Here is a 23,477-nt window from a genome sequence, read left to right on the forward strand (position 1 = left end):
GATATTGATTCATCTGAAAATATCTTACAATAATTTTAATCTTTACAATATATAATACAATAAATAATTTATGTATTACCCATCAGTTATAATTATTTATTCTATAATAGATCAATTGTACTTTTTTTGTCACTAGACAATTTTATTTATATATTAAACATGAATATTTATTATATTTCTTATTAGATCGATCTATATGAATATTTGTTTGATATATATTTTTTAGTAAGCATTGAATTTTAAAATTCCCTTTAAAGTTTCAAGTTATAATATTTGACTCAAAGTGAATTTGTCGTTATTTAATTTTCTTTATTTTGTCAAACTCATATTTATTTATCATGCATAATAAAATATATTGAATCCAAAGTTATGAAAATGAATCTTAAAATTCAAAAATAAAAAATATTCAATGTTTCATTAAATAAATCATTCATTTTAATTTTCTTTTATAAATAAGTCAATTATTTTTTTTACACAATAAGTCAATAATTTTAGAATAGAGATAATATAATATTAGAATATGCACTCTCTTCCTGGTTCATTCACACAAAATTTAAAAAGTTATACAATTTTTCTTAAACATAATTGAATTTATTTTAATTTCAATTAAAATAATTCTACCAGAGTTCCACTTCATATTTTTTGACTTACTAAATTGTGAAATAAAAAAATAAATTTAATAATTTCAAGTTTATTTCAAATAAATTAAGACAAATGCTATATCTTCTTTATTAATAAATAATAAATTCGTAAATCATATAACAATTCTAAATTATAATTTTAATTTGACAAATATTTATTAACATAAGCAATACATCAAAGAGTGAGAAATATGCAACAAAATCAATAAATAAAATAATTTCAACATTAATTAATGTATCAAATGAAAGGTTAGACCTACTATAAAAATAGAAAAGATAAGTTACAATAAATTATTTTATTAGTGTAGTTCAATGTGAAATTACTTTATTAGGTCTGCTGCAAAAATAAAATATTAAAATGTATTAATTGATTGACATTAGGATGGAAAAAATTCTATTATGATTGACCCAATCATTAATCAAGCGTAACAAAAAATGACATGAAGATGAAAGCTACTCTACCATCTAGTCTCTCATCATTATTATAATACAACTTAAAACAAAAACTTATATCAAATCATTGCAAATGTATTCTTGTTAATTAATAATAGATACAAAAACATGTATAAATACCACAAATTTAATATGTGAATTTTTTTTATTGAATACTAAAAATAAGTCAAAGTAAATTATAAACCATATTATTATATATTTATATTAAAGAAAGGATTTAGTAAAACATAAATCTTTTTTCATGACCTTTTATATATGAACATTAACTCTAAAAAAATCATTTATTTTATTTTAAAAGCAATTTTTTAATATATTTTTTTCCTTTTAAAAGCAATAATTTTAAATTTTATTTAATACAAATTATTAATCATAAAATCATTTAATTAATCTATTTTCTCACAAATATTATTAACCTTAAAATCATTTGCTATCCAAATCATTATAATAACTATTATGAAAGTGAATGCTAAGAAATTGAAGGGTAATGAAATTGATCAAATTAATTGATATTTATTAATTACTATAAAATAAATAAATAAAAATATTCAAATTTCTATTTGTAGGCACGTTATAAAAACCATTTTTTATTGAATATTAAAAGTAATTAAGGTGATGATAAAATAAATTATAAACCATATTATTAGATTTTTATAGTAAAGAGAAGTTTAGTAAAACATATAAATCTATCTTTTCATGACCTTTTATGCATAAAACTAACTTTAAAAAAATCATTAATTTCATTTTAAAAGTAAAAGTTTTCTTATATATTATTTTATTTTTAAAAGCAGGAATTTTGAAAATTATTTATTAAAAATTATTAGATATAAAATTATTTGCTTAAATCAGAATGTTGATTAAGTCTATTCTCTTATAAAAAAAATTATTAACCTTAAAATAATTTACTACCAAAATCATTAAAATGACTATTATATTAATTAATATTTATTAGCTACCATAAAATAATAGAAAATATTCAAATTTTTATTTATCTGCATGTTACAAAAACATACCACTTTAAGTATTAAAACAGATATTTTAATTATTATTTCTATAGTTTAATATTAAAACAAATCTTTTAAATTTTAAGCATACAAAAAAAAAAGCCAAAATGCATATTAATACATTTGCCACATTTCTTATCATTCCTTTCTTTTAAATATATATATATATATATATATATATATATATATATATATATAAAAGATTAATTACTATACATTGTCAGTGTAAAATTTTACACCGTCGATTCATCACCATCATCCGTTTGTATTACTTTATAGATTTTTAAAATAAAAGTCAAATTTCTTTTAATATCTGACGTCTATGATTAACTGACGGTGTAAATTTTTTTTACATTATCAATGTATTTCAATTAAACTCTCTCATATCATTTCTTTATATTTTTCATATTTTAAATTCTCTCTCACATCATGACGTGGATAATAATAACACAATGTTTTAAATATTATTAACTTCTATTGGTTATTCAGAAGCTCAAGTTACAGTTTCACTTTTTAAAGAACCAAAAAATAGTGAGCATTTATTATTATAATAAATAAATATAAATGAAAACTTGTCATAGATGTATAGGCATTAGATAAGTATCATGATTTAGGAAATAGACTTTGAAGACCGATAAGTTGTCTCTCACTTAAAATTAAATATTCATAATATTGTATTAATTTATTTGATACTATTGTAGTATATAGTATAGGGACTATAAATGTCATTGGAAAAATACAAATTTTTAAATCAAACAGCTTCATATAGAGAATCTTCATCCACTTTCAAATGTTCATGTGTAGGACATATATCCTGAATATTAGCATCTCCATCCACTTTCAACTGTTCGTGTGTATGACAATAATGCAGTAACTTGGAATCATGTGACAGAATAAAAATATATAGAAATCTGAGACTTTGGCAGAACTGGAAACTTTAAACCAAGATTAGATGAAAAAAATATGAATATACTGATAGTATGTTAAGATTCAGATATTTCTATCTCACCTTCCTTGGAACTTAAGACAGTTATAACTGAGTTAGTAATCCGAACCAGTACATATTTGAGTTAATTTCAGCTTCATGTCTCATAAGAAGGGGAAAAATAAACAAATATAAAAGAACCAAAAACTACAATAAAGAAAATAAACAAATATAAAAAGAAGAAGAAAAATGTACAAGGTAAAAAACAGACAACCACAACAAGTCAACTCCCAAAAACCACCTTGTAAGAACAACACCATAAGAAAGGATCAAGCTAGAGCTTAAGCCAACTAAACCACCAACACCTGATCAAAAACCACTAGAAGAAGGAGGAAAGAAACACCATACTTTCAACCTGGCCATAATCTCAATCTGTTATTGATGAATCCAATGTTGGGGGAGGTTTTACTATGGAACATTGAATGTTGTGAAACTTATTCTTTTAGAGCAACACCTTTGTGAGAGACACACCACATATTCATCCAAAACCTTAAGGTGATAGGTGAGTGGATTCTCTCACTTATAAATGTTCAAGTTTCCACATTACCAACCAATGTGAGACTATTATCCATATTACTCGCACTTGATACATTCTCAACACTCCTCCTAAAGTGTGAGTCCACAATGTTCCCCCTCAAGTGAAAGCTCTTCTTACTTCCACAAATCCTTGTACCGTACAAAATGTTTCTTATTCACCACACTGGCATCGTTGACACTCTTCAACGGAATGTTTCTTATTCACCACACCGGCGAGCCGTTGACTTTCGATACAACTAAGTTGGTCCTTTTCTAAAACCAAAGGCTCATGATACCATTTGTTGAGAGAGTTTTTCAATAGGGAGCATTAAACATTGTGAGACTTCTTCTTTTAGAGTCACACCTTTATGAGAGACACACCACATATTCATCCAAAATCTTAAGGTGATAGGTGAGTGGATTCTCTCACTTATAAATGCTCAAGTCTCCACATTACCAACCAATGTGAGACTATTATCCACACTACTCACACTTGATACATTCTCAACATCCAAATGATAAGGTTTTGAAGTCATCCTATGAATGTGCAATAGTTCTCTATTGATCTACCTAGAAACCACTTTCAAGTAAAAAAAATATTTCTCTCCTTCATATCTTTCACGTTTATTGAATAATTATAAAAAAAAAAACTCATTTCGGGCTCTCCAAATGATCAAGATCACAACATTTCCAAATCATGAAAAAAAAAACATAAACTTCGCCATACCACCTAAAGAAAATAAACTCTCAAGAGAAGACTAAGATTTAATGGAATAACTGTTTGTCACCTTAACCATTTGAACATCATATACTAGACACTACTAGGTTAGTCACAAGTGACAAATAAGTGAGAAGTTGGTTTGATTGAAACACCACAAATACGGCATATGGTAAGACCAAAGTCCATGATCACCTTTCTATTAAATAAATTCTCTCTATATGAGAATCTATCAAAGATAAGTTTTCAGGAGAAAATAATCACATTAGAAGGTGCCCAACTATCCCAAATGTGAGGAGATACATATTGAAAGTGGAGGAAGAATGTCTATAAAAAGTGGAAGAAGCCAAAAGAGACTGATAAGCAGTGGACATCGAGAAAATACCATCCCTTGCAAGCTTCCAAATCAACTTATTTTTTTCCAAAGATAAAATATGCCCTCTAATGACATATAGGAATTCAACAACAAGAGGTTCCTTACAGAAAAAAAAGGCTTCTTCCACTTAAAGTCCCAAATGAGGTTCTCATATACTCACATACCTACCTTTCCTACCCCTTCAAGATAATCAATGACCGTAAACAACCTGGGAAACATATCCTTAAGATGTATGCTCCCAATTTAAGGGTCAATCCAAAAATATATTAGAAAACCTAAGTCGATCTTCCTAGTGATACCACCCACAAACCAATTAGAAAGGTTTTCCTACTTAGAGTCAATAAGGGAAACTGATTTCCACCAAGAGGAGGATTTTCGAAAACCTGAATCTATACCACTCCTTAAAGAATAAGCAATAGATGTAACATAATAGGAAAGAAAGACATCTTTCCAAAGACCAGAAGCACACGAGATAATACACCGCATCCACTTAGCCAAAACAGTTAAGTTAACTAAATGAAAATCTCTAACCCCCAAGCCACATTTACTCATAGGCTTACAAACATTATCCTAACTAACTCAATAAATTTTAGGTTCTCCCTTAATGTCTCCCCACATAAAACTTCTTTGAACCTGAACTATTTTCCTCAAAGCCTTTACAGGCATCTTTAGAAAAGATAGGAGGAAAATATGGATAACATTAAGCACAAAATTAAACCAAACCACTTGCCTCAAGCTAACATACTCGTGCTTCTAAGAAAGGTGATTAGCGAGGGGGTCTCAACTAACTTTTCAGATATGAATAACCCCAACAGGTAGCCTTATATATTTAAAAAGAAATGTCTCAATTTTACAATGAAGAAAGTCACCAGTAGGATCCAAAAAGAGTCTACTCTTAAAGAAATTCATTCGGATGTCAAATGCTAGCTTAAACCCCCTAAAAATAATCTTAATAGTCCAAAAAATTTCAATTATTGGATCTGCTAAGATAAGAGTATTATCACTATTTAAATATAAATTTCAATAATAAAGTTTATACAAAATTAGAAGGCAAACAAACAACATGTTAAAACTAGTGAGAAGATCCAACTCAATGACCCTAATATTCAAACCACTTAATCCTTCGACTACAAAAAGGAAAAGGAGGAGAGCTACGAGAGTTTTGCTTCAGACTATTTTGAATGTTAATCTCTTGAATTGGACAATCATTTATCAACACCACGATATTCCCAGCAAAAACACAAGCTATAGTCCAAAACCTCCACTTATCATTAAAGTCAAATCTAATCAATATATAATCCAAAAACTCTCGACTCATAGAGTCATAAGCTTTCTCAAAATCTACTTTATAAATGAGACAAGACTTTTTTACTTTCTTAGACTAGCCATTCACTTAATTCACCAATATTCTACTTTTTAGAAAGACATATTGGTAATGGGGAAACAAGTTTTTTTCCATGATCTCCTCTAATTTAGAAACTAACACTTATAAAGCACTAACCAAAGAATTAGGCATAAAATCGCTTAAGTGAACATAAAAGATTTATTCTTGGAAATTAAGGTGACAAAGTAAAAAACAAAGAAGTGAGGTAACAATGCAAACTAATGAAATTAGTGAAACATAACCCCGACATCGTCCCTAAAGAGAAACCAAAACCTCGTTATAATGTTATTGTATACTCATAGACTTTGTTACAAATATAATTGAAGAACAACATTGCAAGAATTCATACTATAGAAATAACATTATCAATAAAAAAATATATCTTGATAAAAGTATAATAAATTCAGCTGTGCTTGAAGATGATGTGAGATATGAGAAAATTGAAGACATTAAAAAAAGATGGAGGGTAGGAAGAATGTTATGTAAGTTGAAAATAAATGAGTAATCTTACAAATGGATGTCTTAAAATCATTCAAATGTTATTTAAAATGTACAACTTAAAATCTAATTACATTTTATATACAAAGTTATATTTTGATATATAAAAGTTGTTGAATAATTTAGAAATTTTTTGTGCCAAAATAGAGAACATTTTTGTAATTATTTATTTATTTGTTTATTTATTATAATTTATTTTACTCTTTTATTTATTTATTAAATTATTCTTTCTTTCATGATTATCCCACTAACTAATAATTTTACATATAAAAATAATTCTATATTTTAAGTAACCACTACTAGCCACTTCTTTTTTAATTTTTAGTTAACATTTTAAATTATAATAATATCTTATATATAATTTTTTTAAAGTCACTTAGCAATTTTTGACACCAAAATGGAAGATATATTTGTAATTATTTATTTATTATAATTTATTCTACTATTTTTTATTTATTGAATTATTCTTTCTTTCATAATTATCCCACTAACTATTACCCCCACTAATTTTATTAACTTCTTCCACAACCTATTTATAGCAACTTCTATTTTTTAAAGTTATTTTCTCTTTTCACTTTTCCATATTAATTCTTTTCATACAAGAGCCCTCAATTTAAAGTTCTTCTAAATTTATTAATATTTGTTATTTTTTTTTTGCAGGTATCAAATTTTAAAGTATTAGTATGAAATGTGAAAGATGGAGGGTTAGAAGATGAATGTATTAGTGGAGTTTATGTTAATTCATTGATGTGTGTCCAATTGCTCTTCTTTTTAATGTATTAGCATTTGTATAATGATAGACGTTTTATCGAGTATTTAGTTATGCACATAAACTATCTCTATCTCTACCTTTCATATCAAGATTTTAATGCCACATATTTATTTTGACATGTTCTAAAAGTATTTGGCCATAGCAATATTAGTGTCTCATGATATTTTGTTTTGTAGAAAATGAAACGAAGAATGAATATTATATTACGAGAAATTTAAATTCATCATTCATCATAACATTAGATATGAAATACTAATACATCTTAAAAGGATGCAGCATGGTGCATTTACAACATGGTTATGTATATTGAACTTTAGAACGAGTGTCTAGAATGTTTGTAGGTATAAGCATGTTAAGGATGAAGAAAAAAGTAAAATATTATTGAATTATGTTGTTTAATTTTTTTTATTTTATTAATTTATTAAATTATTATATATTTTTTAAAAATATTTGTTTTTATTTTTCTAATTATATATTATTTTTAGATATTTATTAATTATAATTTATCTACTTTATTAGTTCATTCTATTATTATTTATTTTTTATTATTATTTGTTTCTATTTCTTACTTATATTTTCTTTTTATTTATTCATTTCTCTTTTTCTTTGAAGTATTAGCATGCCATAATAGAATAAAGAATTGCATATGAAAGTAAGATATTATTCAATTATATGTTTTAAATTTTCTGTTTTATCAATTTATTATATAATTTTATTAGTTTTCTCACATCTAACCACTACCACTATTAACTCAATCATATCATTCTCTTTGTGATTTATTATTATTATTATTATTATTATTATTATTATTATTATAATTATTATAATTCTCTTAATTCTCCATTAATTATATTTTAATTAATTAATTAAATATTTTTCTCTATCATTAATTAGTTAATTATTCTAAAAATATTCCTGTTCATTTTTATTTTCTTATTTCTACTAAACAATACCACCACTAACTCAATTATACAATCTCCACCATAATAAATGCTTTTGTAATTATTATTAATATTAAAATTATTTTTAAATATATTCTTAATTTATTTTTTCTTCTCCTCACTAACCACTTTCACCCTTAACTCAATTAAATCCATCAATAATAATAATAATAATAATAATTATTATTATTTTTATTGATTCCAATAATTATTACTTATAATAATTGATAAATAACTAACTCACTAACTCGGTTAATTCTCTTTATATATATATATATATATATATATATATATATATATATATGTTACATTAACATATATAAAATATTTCACCAATTATTATTATTTTTATTACTATTAATTTTATTAATCATTTTTATTTGTAGTAACTTAACAAATAACTAATCCACTAACTCCATTATCTCCATTACATAAATATATCAATACCCATAAAAAAAAGTCTCTATTAAAATATCAAAACACGTGGTTTTATTATTATTATTATTAACCTCTTTTGTCATATAAAAGTCTATACCAAAAATAAAAAATAAACAAAATATTTGATTTCCTTATTATTAATTAATAACAAAAAAATTATTTATCATGCCTTACCTTTTGACTTTTTAAATTAATTTTTAGTTATGCTTTTTTTAGACACAGGTTTAGAAAATACACAAAATACATTTTTTAGTATAAATATTATTCACTTTATATTTTTTTTCACTCTTAATTTTTTTTATAGGTGTATAATCACAAAAATATTTTAAATAAAGATATTGTCCATCTTATATCTTTTTCTGCTATGTATGAATTTGATAGTAAAATTATATTAAATTTATTATTATTGTGTTTTACTTTGTTTTCTGATTCTTATTTTATTTTTTTCATAATTTTTTTGTTGAGATTAATTTTTTTATATTTATTTTGTAGGTATATATTTTGAAATTTCAAAAAAAATATTTTTTCTAAAAGTATTATTAAAAAAGTTAAGTGTGGAAGATGGTGTGCTAAAAGATTTTTATATATATATATATATATATATATATATATATATATATATATATATATATATATATATATATATATATATATATATATATATATATATATATATATATATATATTATTCTTACTTTCGATATTTTTATTTACGTTTCATATCAAAAATTTATCTATTTGTTATTAGATAAATATATTATATGTAATTAACATATAAACTATTAAATTCAACTTTTTTATTACAAATATTTTTCTAGTCAAAATGATAATAATCCATATAAATTCTACAAATATAATTGATATATTTATTATAAATATAAAAATATTAATATATAGTTAAAGATGTAAATTATTATATTATTTTAAATTTTTTATTATAAAAATTTCAAATACACGACGATAATAATTTATAGTGAGCTCTTTCAAGTTTACTATTTATATTTTAACATTGTTATTTTTTATATTTTAAGCTCACATTTATACATATTATGTTTTTATAATATTTCACATTTATTCCTAATTTTTCAATACTAAATATTTATAAAAATATGTTCTAAATTATTGAATAAAATTACAATAATTATAAAAAAAATATTAAATTTATTCGTCTACTTATTTATGTTTTCTAATCTACGAAATGGTGATAACTATTTAAAAACTTATACACACAATAACGAGAGTTAGAGTTCATTCTTAGCGTTAATGTTTAAGTTAACAAAACTTGGATTTATTAAAAAGTTTATTTTTATTTTTGGTTGCAATTCAAATCTTGAATTGAAAATACCAAAATAGTAGAATACGAGCCGGGTGTTTTTGGAAGAGGCGCGGGGGAAAAGAAACCCTCAAATTCAAGCAACTTCTCTCACTCTCATCTCTGTAGCTTGAAATTGGAGTGAACAACCACAAGCCAAAATAAACCCATGGCGGTTCCGGGAAATCCAGCCATTGAAGAAGATGCAGAAGAGCACGAACGAGATGGTCCCACGCATCATCCTTCTGCTCCGGCACACGAGGTTATCATCACAACTTCACCTTAATTACAAACTCTATTTTAGTTTCACTTGCATTCGGATCCATTTTCACTTTCAAAGAAGCTGTAACAAATAATCATCCCTAGAATTCGTATTGAGCGATTTTTTGAATTATTCCTGATGCAGTTTTTTGATTTATCAACCACTGTTGATCCTAGTTATATAATCTCCTTGATAAGGAAGCTTCTTCCTTTGGATTCTGGTTCTCTTCATGGAGTTGTTTCGAAAGGCCCTAGCCAAGGATTGGTCACCGATAATGATGATAAAGAAGGGGATGCACCGTCATCTGCACCTATTTGTAACGACGATCGCGTTGGATTATCCAAGAATAAACATGAAAATATGGATGTTGATGATGAATCCTGTGAATCTTCTCATGCGCTGGGAGAATATCAGGATAAGAGTGACGGATTTGAACGTTCTGGCGACTCGGTTCGAGAGGACGAGTGGGAAGAATACGGTTGTATTTTGTGGGACTTAGCTGCCAGTAAAACACATGCAGAACTCATGGTACTACTCTATTTTTGTTTAGTGTTCATTTGAATTCTCCTTTATATGTTCTTGGTGAAAAGTGTTAGAATTGATTGTATCTTTAAATAGAGGTTTTAGGAAAGTTAATGAGTCAGTTAATTTCGTGTTCAAATTTCAGTTTGACTAGAAATGATAAAAAAAAATCTATTTGTGTTTGTTGAAGAATTTGATCTGAGATTTACTAAATTGCTTTTGGAGTGAAGATATGAAAACAATAAACATAAGTCATTTTACTTGAAACTCAATTTTTAAACAAATTAAAATTTACAAAACCAATCAAAATCATGCATTTTCAAATGTTCACTGAAATACATCATATATTAGTTTCAATTCACAAATGCTCTCGTCAGTGCTCTCTCTCCATGTAAGAGCTCATTCGATGTGCTATGCAGCCATAATCTGGTCCTCAGCAAACCATTTTGGGCTGAAAAATCTCACTCGTGTGAGATTTTTGAGATTATGATGATTAATGATTGCTTGAATGTATTCTGGTGTGTGTTTTCCAACCATGACCACTCTGCTCATCATCAGTTAAGCATCCATTCCTTTCATCGGTATAGAAACATTATGGAAACTTCAACTCACCTGAGGTCTAAACACATTTCGGTCATCATTGTTTTATGCCTTTCAACCTGTTTAATGTATAAACTAAAACAAGATGATTATATGGTTTAATCCTGCAGGTGGAGAATCTCATACTTGAAGTTCTTTTAGCAAATCTCAATGATTGCAAATCCATGCGAGTTAATGTAAGTCAATATATAAATATGTACCATGATCAGTGTGCATTCTTTTAATGGTCTGAAAATAAAGCTATGATGAGGTGATTAGAAGATCAAATGTTACTTCATCACATATTTTTGTATTTATTACATTCTGCAGGAGGTTAGCATAGGAATTATTGGGAACCTTGCCTGCCACGAAGTTCTAATGAAGTGTATAGTCTCCACTAAAGGACTGATTGAGATGATTGTGGACAGATTATTTCTGGATGATCCTCAATGCCTATGTGAAACATCTAGGTATAATGCTTCTCTGACACATGTAGATGTAGTTATTCTCACTTTCATTTTCGTCAGGGACCAAGTTACCTGATTGGTTACTATTTCCATATTGTTATCCCTGTTTTTTAATTTTATTTTTTATCTTCTGCTTCCTTAAGCATTATTAATTTATTACTGTGAGAAAGAAACACTTGCTAGTATCAAATGTTATGTCTGTTTTTATTTTTTAAAGAAAATATATGTGCATGTTCCATGCTGATATAATTATGCCTTTTCTATTCCGTCTATTTCCTCTTGAGCTTTTTTTCTTCACGGATTTGCCTGTTCGCGAGGTTACTGAGTACTTATGCTGAACTTGTTCATCTTTCTCCTAATCCTGACGAAAGACTTTGGAATCTTTTATCCTGTAAATCTTGTCATTTGTTCCTTACCCATTCTCCTAATAGAGTCTCTAAAGCTTCGCCTATGGTCAAATATCATGTTTGGATTGTTGTTTATACATAATTCTCAGTAACATTAATGGCATGTAGCAGCATAGAATCTCATTGCTTTCTCTCCCAAAAATGTCTATATAATTCTAGTTTACCAACTACGGATCATTTCGTTTTGAATTGTTTCATAGCCGCTTTTTCCTAGAGTACGATGTGTAGGGTTTTTGGTGACCAGTAGATTTGTCCTAGGGACTTGCGTAAATTTCTTCTGTTGATTTCAGAGGTTTTGGTTCACATCAATGCTAATATTGTGGCAAAAGTCTTGTCTCTGCAAGTCTTTGTTGTATATGTCTGGAGAGGAAATTCTAGAACTTTAAAGGGCTCTTGTTCTCCTCTGGACTTATTTTGCACATGGTTATTATTTTAGCCACCATTTGGTATTCTACTAATGGCCTTTTTATTACCGGTTCTTTCTGAGCCATTTAGTGATATTGGCGTGCTTTGCTACATGATTCAATACCTAGGCTCTAGTTTTATTGTTTCAGTGTTATTTTCTTGAGAAGCTGTGTCATCTCATCCACTTTCTTTGAACTATTATCTTCTTCCTTCATAAATTTCTTTCTGTAAAAGAACATTCACACAGATACACACCATCCTGAATAGATAGGAAGAGGGGATGATGTTCTATTAGTTTATTTATTTATCTATCCATAAACTTTTATTTGTGTTGTGCTGTAATCTACATGTCATACTACTTTTTTTAAAAAAAGATCAGAACTTTTATGTTACAAACTTTTCTTGTGTTCTGAGAACAGATTATTGACTGTGGGCCTTCAAAGTGACGAATCCATTTCATGGGCTGAGGCATTGCAGTCCGAACATGTATTATGTCAAATATTATGGATTGCAGAGAATACTTTGAACCTTCAGCTTTTAGAAAAGGTAGTGAATACTTTCTAATTCCTTATTCATCATAGTTTCAACTTTTTTGATCTTTACAGAGGTGATACTGAACTAGGTATTCTTGCATTGGACTTTGTGAAAAACATGCTACTAAATATTGCACTAGAAACATAAACAATTTTGGAAGGAAAAGTAATGTGATAATTTTTATTACTTGTTTTGGCATTCTTTCTGAATCAGAGTGCAAGTTCCATCTAAATGATCGAATCAATAGCTAAGATTATTTATTCCCTAACAGGTTGCAGGACTTATATTAGCTATATTAGAAAGCCGGCAAAAAGTTGTGGATGATCTTCTTCCACCTATGATGAAGCTTGGTTTGGCAAATATATTGATCAATCTCTTGACTTTTGAGATAAGCAAACTAGCGAGTGACCGAATACCTGAAAGGTACCATGATCCACAATCTGCCATTTCACATAGATGAAATTATGCAGTTCCTTTTATTTTCTGATGCCAATTCTGACCCCATCCATGACAATGTTTGTAACTATTCATCCAGCAGTCTGGTGGAATATTTGTTGTTGCAAAAGACATTCTGGTGAATTTGATTTGAGAACCTAATAATATCTTCAAATTTCAGGTATTCAATTCTTGATTTAATTCTTCGTGCAATTGAAAGCCTTTCTGTTATAGATGGTCATTCTCAGGAAATATGTTCAAATAAAGAGCTTTTTCACCTAGCATGTAACTTGGTCAAGTTCACAGATAAAGTCGAGGTACCGTATTGTTGTAGTTAACACTTTCGTCAAGACGCAATTTAGTTTACATCAACTGTTGAGTTGAGATGTTTTCAGAGGAGTTTCTTAATCTGAAAAACTATATTCACAAAACACACACAAATGTTATAATGACTTCTCCAATAAGAGCAATACATTTTTTCCCTTCCAAGATGCATTACAAGCTTATATAATTTTACAACAAGAATTTTTTCCACCAATTGCCAGATTCTTTTACTTTTCTCTGCTTTGTTCTCTTGAGTAGCATCAGTTGAATTGTGTACTTGATATTTTTCACATATACTCCAAATTTTCTATTAGTCATGATTAGTTGTTGATAGATTTTTTGCTCGGTAAGACAAGATGGGTTAGGGTTTTCAAATATTATGGATCCTTGGGGAAAAAGGGCGGCAATGATGTCACATAAAAAACAACCTTAGAATATATCTTACAAATTTTAATGATGATTATTTTTTTAAAAATATATCAGCGTTGCTGAGAAAATAAGTTACTGCTCCTTGTACTTCAACCAGAATGGTCTTCCTTCTTTGCTATGGAAGATTTTTATTAATACTTGAGGCTAAATTCAATTAAGGTAGACTTAGAAAGACTATCAGAGAAGTTATTAAGAAAAATCTCGAGATTAACGATTTAGATAGAACATTATGGCGGAAGTTGATCCATGTAGCAGATCCCACTTAATGGAATATGACTTGGTTGTTGTTGTTGTAAATTCAGTTGAGAAGTGAACTCAATGCGGCAACTTAATCAGGCTGTCCAAGTTGAGACCAAGTATCCAATCAAATGATTTCTCAAAGAATAAACACCTACTTTCTAAATTGGTTTAGAAAATGGTATGAACTAGTAATATTGTTGATAAAACTGAAATAGTGTCATCTTGTGACCTACATGCTATTATGCCCCTTTCTATTTACTATGTGCTTCTCATAGATTGATAAGAAATGAAAATGATTTGTATAACTGAAAAACAATGGTGTATTGGTCGTATCTCTTGTAGGTTGGGAACTGTTGTGTTACTGCTGCAGTTCTTATTGCAAATATTTTGTCTGATGTTGATCGCGTTTCCGAAATATCACAAGGTAAAACATATATCTCTTTCACTCTCATCCATAAACTATAATGCTCTACTTATTTGTTTGTTTGTTTTTGGTGTACCTGAATTAGTTGTATAATGGTAAATGACATTGTGCCTTCTAGATTGGTGCCTCTTAGGTGGTCTGCTTGATATATTTCCTTTTGCTTCGGATGATTTGGAGGCAAGAAATGCAATCTGGAGCGTACTTGCTAGAATATTAGTCAGAATACACGAAACTGAAATGAACTCATCAAGTTTATGTCATTTTGTTTTGGTTCTTGTCAGAAGAATTGATTTGATTGAAGATGAGCTTCTGAACCAACAATGTGTTGACTACAGCCCTGGCTCAACAGCAGATACTAGAAACACATCTGTATCCTTCTCATTTAGTTCTTTCGGTTTATCGTTTGCTGTTTTGAGGCCCCCTTTGAATGACAGGAATTGAAAATTTTGAAGAATCACAATTCTTGGGATGAGGTTTCAGTTTTTTAGAAATAAGATGTTGCATTAGTTTGCATGCTGTCGTGATTATATAATTATAAATCCATGTTGATTCCTCTTGCAGTAATTTGCTTTGAACTGACTTTATTTTTTCTTTTGTTATGGAAATTGCTTTTACATAAACTTTTATATGCATAAGCGTATGTTTGGTATGGCGTTTGGAATGACATTTTCCATCTCGAGGCATTTTTTGATGTGAAAATTTAGAAGCTATACATCAAAGCTTTTGTGTTAACCTTTTTGATGCAATTTTTTCTAACCCAATGATTTACCAAACATGTACTTAATTACTGTTTATCCAATCTGCTGCTACTAACCATCCCAATGCAGCTAAGTCTAACTATAAAAGGCCAGCCGCGTGTATTGATATTTAGGTTGACATGCTTATTTGTGTAGATGTGTGTTTTTTTCTATTATTTGTTTCCCTTTACCTTTGGAATAACAGCTCGTGAGAATAATCAGCATTGTGAATCAGTGGACTGCTGTAAGGGAGGAAGCTGAGAATAATGGGAATGCTGAAACTTTTGTAAGCGAGACAGATGTAAAAAAGTTGTTGGATTGTTGTCACAAATTCTCGAAGTAGAATTACTCATTATATTGTGAATTACTGTTTTCCAAACAATCTTTGAAGGTTTGACAAGTTTTGTTTAACTCACTCTTGAAACCTCAGTTAGCTAAGCCATTGAGAGTTAAGAAATCCCAATATAAAAAAATTATGAAGTTTAATGGTTTGAATGGTCATGCTTTGTTTGACCTTGAATAAAACAGGAAGTATAAGTGTGTTCAAAATACACAGCAAAGAAATTATGTGATTTGTTCAAGCAGATTTTTCAAAGTCTGATTTGCATCCTCCATATTAAAAGGTTGGTGAAAAAATTGTTTTCCAAACACACTATTAATCACTATTGCTACACATGAAGTCCCCGTTTTTAAAATTCTAAGTTTGTTACTTTTTGGTTTTCACTATTAATCACTGTTACTACACATGGAAGTCATAGTTTTTTAGTCTGTTTGTTATTTTTTGGCAAATCTAACATGAACAACTTTGAACACTCAAACAGAAAATTTACACAAAGCTCTCAAAAACTATGGTCTTATTACAACAATGAAACACCTAGTGAGCTTTATAATTAATCATATTCAAACTCCTTATACATAAGCCAAACTCATTTAACAGCAGCAACCACACACACACACCACTTGAAAGCTAAATAATGATAGTAATCATAATAGACAGAGCTGATAATAACCCAAAACATGTTGGATTAGGATATGAGGGAGATGCCAGAAAGCAGCAAACCATCAGCCAAAACCTTGTTTGCAGCCTCAGATGGATGAAAACTGTCCCAAAACACATATTCAGAAGCATTTGCACATGTTCCTATGGAGTCCTTGTTGCACAATATAGACGTCTCTATCAAACCAGATCCACAACAAGCCTTCCTTGCTTCGAAAAATCCTGTGAAAAGAGTTGCATGTCGATAATAAGATTAAACAAACTGGAAACAAGTACATAACTTTGGAGTTTACTAGTTTACCATTTTCTGCAGGCTTAGTGACAAGGTTATGGAGAGGTTGGTAGATATCAAGGACAGCCAATGTAAGGTTACTAAGTGATATTTGCAAGTTCTGAGATGTGATGTTTAGCTTATTGTTGAAGTTAACAGCATCAGTGTTTAGCCTCTCCACACACTCATTGCTACGAGAGCCAAAGAGAGTGATGGCGGTCGGCAGACAACCCAATGGAGGTAATGTTGTTACACCAATTTTCCTTGCTCCAAGTGCATATAAATTCTGTAGCATAACATCCATGTTTGCAATTTAGAAACTTCAAATCAAAATCACGTTTAAACAATGGTTAAATAGAATCTCATAACGCATTTGACAGAGTTAAACCGTGGCTAAATAGATTGTTATTCGTTTTGTCAGGGTTGAACTTTGGCTACACTGGGAGCAATACACAAGACCACCAAAAATTTAAGACGGCTCTGGTAATAGTTAAACATTAGATTAAGACATACCTGAATGAAAACGATATAATCTTGCATAACAATATCTGAGAATTGATCAGCAGTGTAAACCTTGTAAAGTAAAGGATTTATGTAATAGTTTTGAACAAAGTCACTGCTACCAGCACTAACAAGATATATAGCATCAGATATAATCGTTGAAGCATTTGATTGTCCTGTTACTCCCACCAATATATTCTGGCATTCTTTATAGTGTTCCAGTTGTTGGTCCAATGGAATTGCGCGCTAGATCCAAACGAAACAAATATAAAAATAAAACCAAGACTAACCAATATATTCAAAATAAACCAGAAAAGAAAAAGAGATTTGTTTTGTTTCAAACATGAAAATGTATATATTTATTTACATATAGTTTGGCTGTAGGACCATAGAAGCCAGAAGCACCAGATGCAAAGTTTGCACCATTCAAGAGGTTTTGTCCTTTAACCTGTAAGTTGAGGTAAGCTGGTGGATAAGTTGTAAATCCGAGATTTTCAGCTGCAATAGTGAAGAAATTCAACAATGATCAAATATAAACACAGGTACCAGACACGACACTGATAGATCATCGCATGCATGCATGCTCATGTATGTAACTGCATAGACGCGCACTGATGTCCGACACTAAACGATGGTTTTGAGGAAGGAGGAACAAAATACCTGTAAAATCTGTTGCAAGTTTTCCATTACAAAACCTTCCTGTTGGCATGTGATTCTTGAAGTCTCTTCCATAAGGAGGAAAATTTGACTTAATAAATGTGTACAAGTTGTTATTATTTCCTGCATCAACAACAGAATCACCAAATATGAACAATGCAGGGACAAGAGGTTGTCCTTTAACCACATTGAACACCATAACCAGAACAGAAAAAGTCAAGAAATAAGTTGAATGCTTCATGTTTTTTTCTACTTCTTTCAAGTCTTGTTCAGCAATGAGTTTTTTTCAGAGAGAGAGAAGGATTTTTTAGATATGTGTTGGGAAGTGATGATCTGAAAAAAAGGTGGTTTTGTGCATTGAAGGTTTAGCATGCATTGCAGTGGTGTAGAAAAGGTTGGAGTTTCGAGAATGTTATAAATGCTTAAACTGTGAAAGCTTCAACTATACTGTTAATAGGTGCAGAAGTCAAAATGGAAAAGTGAATGATGATTTGTTTAATTAAGTTTGGTGAATTTGGAAAAGTGATTGCATGCTTTCATTGTTCTAGGTAACTATAAATTGACAAGTGGATATGCTAATATTAGTCATAAACAGCTTTTTTATTAGTAGCTAGCAAACAATAACTTTTTTTGGTTTTTTTAAAATATTTTTTATAAGTTGGTCTTCAAATTTAAAAATGCAATGATAATTTTTTTATGTTTATATCTCTAATTATGCTGTACTATAAATTTCCTTATAAAGAAATTACTCCCGTCCCACGATCAATTATCCATTTGAAATAAAATAATATCTTAAAATAAATTATTTATTTTAATTTTTAATATTTTTTTTCAATTCTATCATCTAATTAATATATCATTTTTATTATTCTCAATATTTGACAAAAATACTTTAGTAAAAATATCATTCTCCATCTTTCATTTTTTTTCACTGAATCACTTATTATAGGACGGAGGAAATATAAATCAATAAAAATAAGTTATAAATTTGTAAGAAAACAAATTTATAAAGTAAGCTCAAAATATGTCTTTGTCGTCTTAGTTTTATTCCTTCAATACCAAAATAAATGTCATTTTAACCTGTAAGAAAAAGTGTCTATTATATTTGAAAAAAAAAATGAATGCATCTATCATATTTGAAACACCACAGTATTTAGTCATAATTTTAATAATGTTTATATATGATACAATATGAAATAGACCCACTTTTAATGTGTTTGAATTTTGAGAAGATAGAAAGATTTTTTATAAAAAAAATTTATGCATAAAAAACATTTTTATATTTGAAATAAGTCAATGGTGTTTTGTTTTGGTTTCCTTGCTCATATATTATGATTAAGCTAAAGAAAAAAAGCTTGTAGAAGTGACAACATAAAACACCTATGAGCAGATGAATTAGATGATTATAAATAAAGACATCATTTCAATGATGTCACATTTTAGGATAATTTTCCAAAAAAAAAAGTATGACATTAAAGAACTTAGGACGAATTTGGCCTAGGAGGACACATGACCAGGTAAAATCAACTTGGAGTAGGACTGTTAGATGGTACAAGGATGAGATTTGTTGACATCTGTCTTTATGGACAACTGTCCACAAACTGAAAGTTTAGGGTTTTAGGAACCTTAGAACCCAACTATAAAGCCTAATAAAGGCCCAATAACTTAAGTACAAATCGTTCTAATCCTAAAATATATTTCACTTTATCATCGTCACTAGCTTGGGAGTAAGAATGTTCATAAATACCTCTGACATCGGATCGAAACATCGAGATACCAATCATGCACCAAAGTTCATCATCAGATTCGAGTTCACCACCCTGTTTCCGAGCTTCTAAGATCTTTGCAAGATCATTAGCACCGTAAATGGGAAACACTCACCAATGTTTCCACCACATCAATCAACTTTAGAACTATGAACAAAGGAAAAACAACCACACAAGATGATCTCTAGCCGCTGAGATCATCCGAATCAATTATGAAAGACATACTCACGATATCCTCATAACATTAGGGAGCGTTGGTTTCCCCTACCACCAACCATCACAACACTTAAGTACCACCAACTATCACAACACTCAAGTAATCTCCTTTACAGATTGAGAACATCCCATCTCCAACAGTTTCTTTGCCAAACAAAGAGGTTCCACTAACACTTCCAAACTCACAAGAAGACGACAACACACCACCACATCGACCTTGTTAGCCCATGTGGCCAATGAGGAATCACATATATTACTGAGGGGTTTATTGGTGGGTGTCTGTAAGACCCCAATTTTGACCCTAAGATCCCTCATGCTATCTCATCATATGCATTAGCATTGGGATCATACCTTGGCATCCTCCTTACCCCTCATCCATTGGATTTGTATTGGGAGAGATCACCAAGCACCATGTGATTGTATCATACTTTGTATTTTTTATCATTTACTAAACAAAATACCAAAAATATGTCTTTGCATTTGTCTAACTCTTTTGTAGGTAGGGCACATGATCACCTTTGATTTATCAAGTTCATAGCTAGGGTTTAAGACCCTCATTGCTAAGAGCTCAACCAAGAAATGATTCACGATGGCTCTATGCATCATATATGAGTCCCTATGATCTTTACATGGTATTATGATCAAGAATCCTTCAAGAGTTTGGAATTGGTTTGCCTTGGAAACCCTAGTGCATCTGGGTATCTTGTGTAACTTTTTCACCAAGCTTCTTCAACAATTGATCAAATATTTTAAGGGGTACTTCAAATATCATAATATTATGCATATATGATCCTCCATGAGTCCCAAAAGTCAAGATAATTACAAGTTAGCAAGTTGGTTGATGGTGGTTGACTAGAGGATTTCATCTGATCAAAACTGGGGTCCCCTAGACCCTATCTCCTACAATTTTTATCATATGAAAATGATTCCAAGATAAACATTACTCTAAATGACATTCTAAACAACTTTCATGTTGATGTCTAGAGCTAGTTTTGCTTGGAAAGTCATTCTTTATGGTGAAAGATTATATGTCATTTTGTCTAAACCTTAATTTGGAGGTCAACTTCTCAAGGCCATAACTTGCTCAATTTTTATGAGATAAAAGATTTACAAGTTGCACAATCAAATTCAAGGTGTATACTTCAACTTTGATGTTTGGAGGAAGAGCTAATTCAACTTTTATGAGCATGTGATATGAGGATAGATTATAGGTCATTTTGGACCATATCCATTGAACACGTGATTTTTCTCAACTTCAAAAATGCATCACTCATTCATATTAAATTAAAATGAGGTCAAATTTGTGACTATTTTGAAGGAATTTTAAAGATATACAACTTTGATGAATACACTTTTCTCATTTGAAGCTCACATAAAAAGTTAACCAAAGTGGAATAAGTGAACATATGGCTTGACACTTAGAAATTGTTTTGATATGTTAAAATTTCCAAACTTCCACCTCAAAATTAATCATGATACAAGCTTCAAATGGAAAAGTGTTTAACGTAAGAGTTGTTCCTCTTGATCCAACCTGTCCAAAGAGTCCAATTTCATCCATTTTGGATAAGGTTTGAGTGGTCTGCGCATGGCTTGAACAGAGCATCATCATTTGGCAAAGATCAAACTTCAAACAGTTGTACACATTTGCCTTGCATTCCAATTCACTTTCAGATTCATTCACACTTGAGTATGGATCTAATTGAGTGACTTTATGGGCCTGCACACGCTCATGCAAGCATGCATCATCCATTGCCAAATTTAGAAGTTGAATTTGAAGGTGCAAATATCACAAGTTGCATCTATAAATAGAGACCTCTAGCATCAGAATTAGGGACCCTTGCGCGCCAGCTTTGCTCCAATACCCCAAACCCTCACATTTGAAAGGAGAAACCTGAGAATTTTCTTTGAAAATTGAATTTGAATCTCACTGTTTGGAGATTCAAAACTCCAGGGATCCAAAGCTTTTGTTCCATTCTAATTTACTTCTGCAAGCTTCCTGAGTGAGATCAAGCAAGAATCAAAGCAAGAGCAATCGAATTCTACACAATATTGAAGGTATTTTCCATATTTTTTCTTCTTTTCAATTCTCTCTTAATTCTCATCAATTCTCTTGGATCCTTGGTTGTCTGAAGTCCTACCAATGTAGGCAAGAAAATTGAGTTGCTTTGAGGTCAAATCGAAGCAACTCAGATCATGTACCTCAAATTTCAACTCCATGTATCTCTCAATATACTTGGAGTTAGGATGAATTGAGGTCAGATTCGTGATCAGTGTCATTTTTACTTTGAAATCATGTCCTTCTCTTTTATTTTTGTGATGGTGATGAGTGAACCAGTCCGGCCAGGGTCGCATGAGAAGATGACCGGTGTTTTGCTCCGGTGATGAGCTGGAATGGTTCAGAGCCACATGATCATTTCATTTTGTTTTAATCACGAGCGTTGGTTTTGAATACCGTTTGTGTGGCGCGCTGACTCAAGTGCATGGTGGAACGCGCGTTTGGATCCACTTGATCTGCCACCTCAATTAATGAGGGAGATCAAGTGGTCCACGTTTTTCTGAATACTTGAATTTCATTTTATTTGTGTTATTTTCATTAATTCATATTAAATTTAATATTGATCCAAAAAATATGAGAGTTTCACCAAAAAAATATAAATAAGTTCCACTTTCATTTTCTGAATTAAGATTATTTTTTGGATCATTATTAATATTTTTCATAGTTTAATTGATCTTATGAATATTTTTAATTGTTTAAAAATATTTTTAAGTTTTCAAAAATGGTGGAATTTTTTCTCCAAGGTCCTTTGACCTTGTTTGGCCTATGATAAATCTCATGGCCATTTCTTTGGTGTTTTGATGAGGTTTTAGGAAATTGATCAACCATTATTTAATTGAATACATATTTTTATTATTTTTAATTGTTTAAATGCCAAATAAATTATGTAGAGCCATTTTAATTGACTTTGTGAGTTTGACTTGTGTTGTTGAGCCTTGGTCAAGGTTGATTTGACTTTGTTAGATTAAGATCATTGGATTTAGGGGATTGATGGAATGTACATTCCATCTCCCAAAATGAATGAATGATCTTAATTTGGTAAAAGTCCTCCTTTAACCAATTTATGTTGAATCCATCCCCCCCTCTTCATCTCATTCCCATTCTTCCTTCATTCATGTCATGGACCTATGACATCTCTATATCCTAAGGCTAGTTGATTGCAAAATCAACATGAATATGGATGAGATTAGGGGGCCCATTTTGCATATTCTTT

General features: G+C 29.7%; 2 protein-coding genes across 3 annotated transcripts; one reads left to right on the forward strand and one right to left on the reverse strand.

The window, feature by feature from the left end:
• The first annotated feature begins 9,997 nt into the window (after nt 1–9,997).
• On the forward strand, nt 9,998–16,295 carry LOC127086565 (uncharacterized). 2 transcript variants are annotated; one of them, XM_051027346.1, is made up of 10 exons: nt 9,998–10,297; nt 10,474–10,825; nt 11,530–11,595; nt 11,729–11,868; nt 13,097–13,223; nt 13,483–13,634; nt 13,828–13,963; nt 14,982–15,063; nt 15,182–15,432; nt 16,006–16,295. In XM_051027346.1, exons 1-10 carry the CDS (start codon nt 10,239–10,241, stop codon nt 16,141–16,143), a joined length of 1,503 nt encoding a protein of 500 aa, XP_050883303.1. In that variant the 5' UTR covers nt 9,998–10,238; the 3' UTR covers nt 16,144–16,295. The 2 variants fall into 2 exon arrangements, with proteins under 2 accessions (XP_050883303.1, XP_050883302.1); XM_051027345.1 differs by having other exon boundaries at nt 10,002–10,297; nt 10,442–10,825.
• A 309-nt stretch (nt 16,296–16,604) lies between these two features.
• LOC127086566 (GDSL esterase/lipase At5g22810) lies at nt 16,605–18,708 on the reverse strand. The gene is made up of 5 exons (XM_051027347.1): nt 18,230–18,708; nt 17,937–18,067; nt 17,582–17,815; nt 17,099–17,354; nt 16,605–17,019 (listed from the first exon to the last, which is right to left on the reverse strand). Exons 1-5 carry the CDS (start codon nt 18,465–18,467, stop codon nt 16,826–16,828), a joined length of 1,053 nt encoding a protein of 350 aa, XP_050883304.1. The 5' UTR covers nt 18,468–18,708; the 3' UTR covers nt 16,605–16,825.
• Nucleotides 18,709–23,477: the final 4,769 nt, after the last annotated feature.

The sequence above is a fragment of the Lathyrus oleraceus genome, chromosome 5 (assembly GCF_024323335.1).
Source record: "Lathyrus oleraceus cultivar Zhongwan6 chromosome 5, CAAS_Psat_ZW6_1.0, whole genome shotgun sequence".
Classification (NCBI taxonomy): domain Eukaryota; kingdom Viridiplantae; phylum Streptophyta; class Magnoliopsida; order Fabales; family Fabaceae; genus Lathyrus; species Lathyrus oleraceus.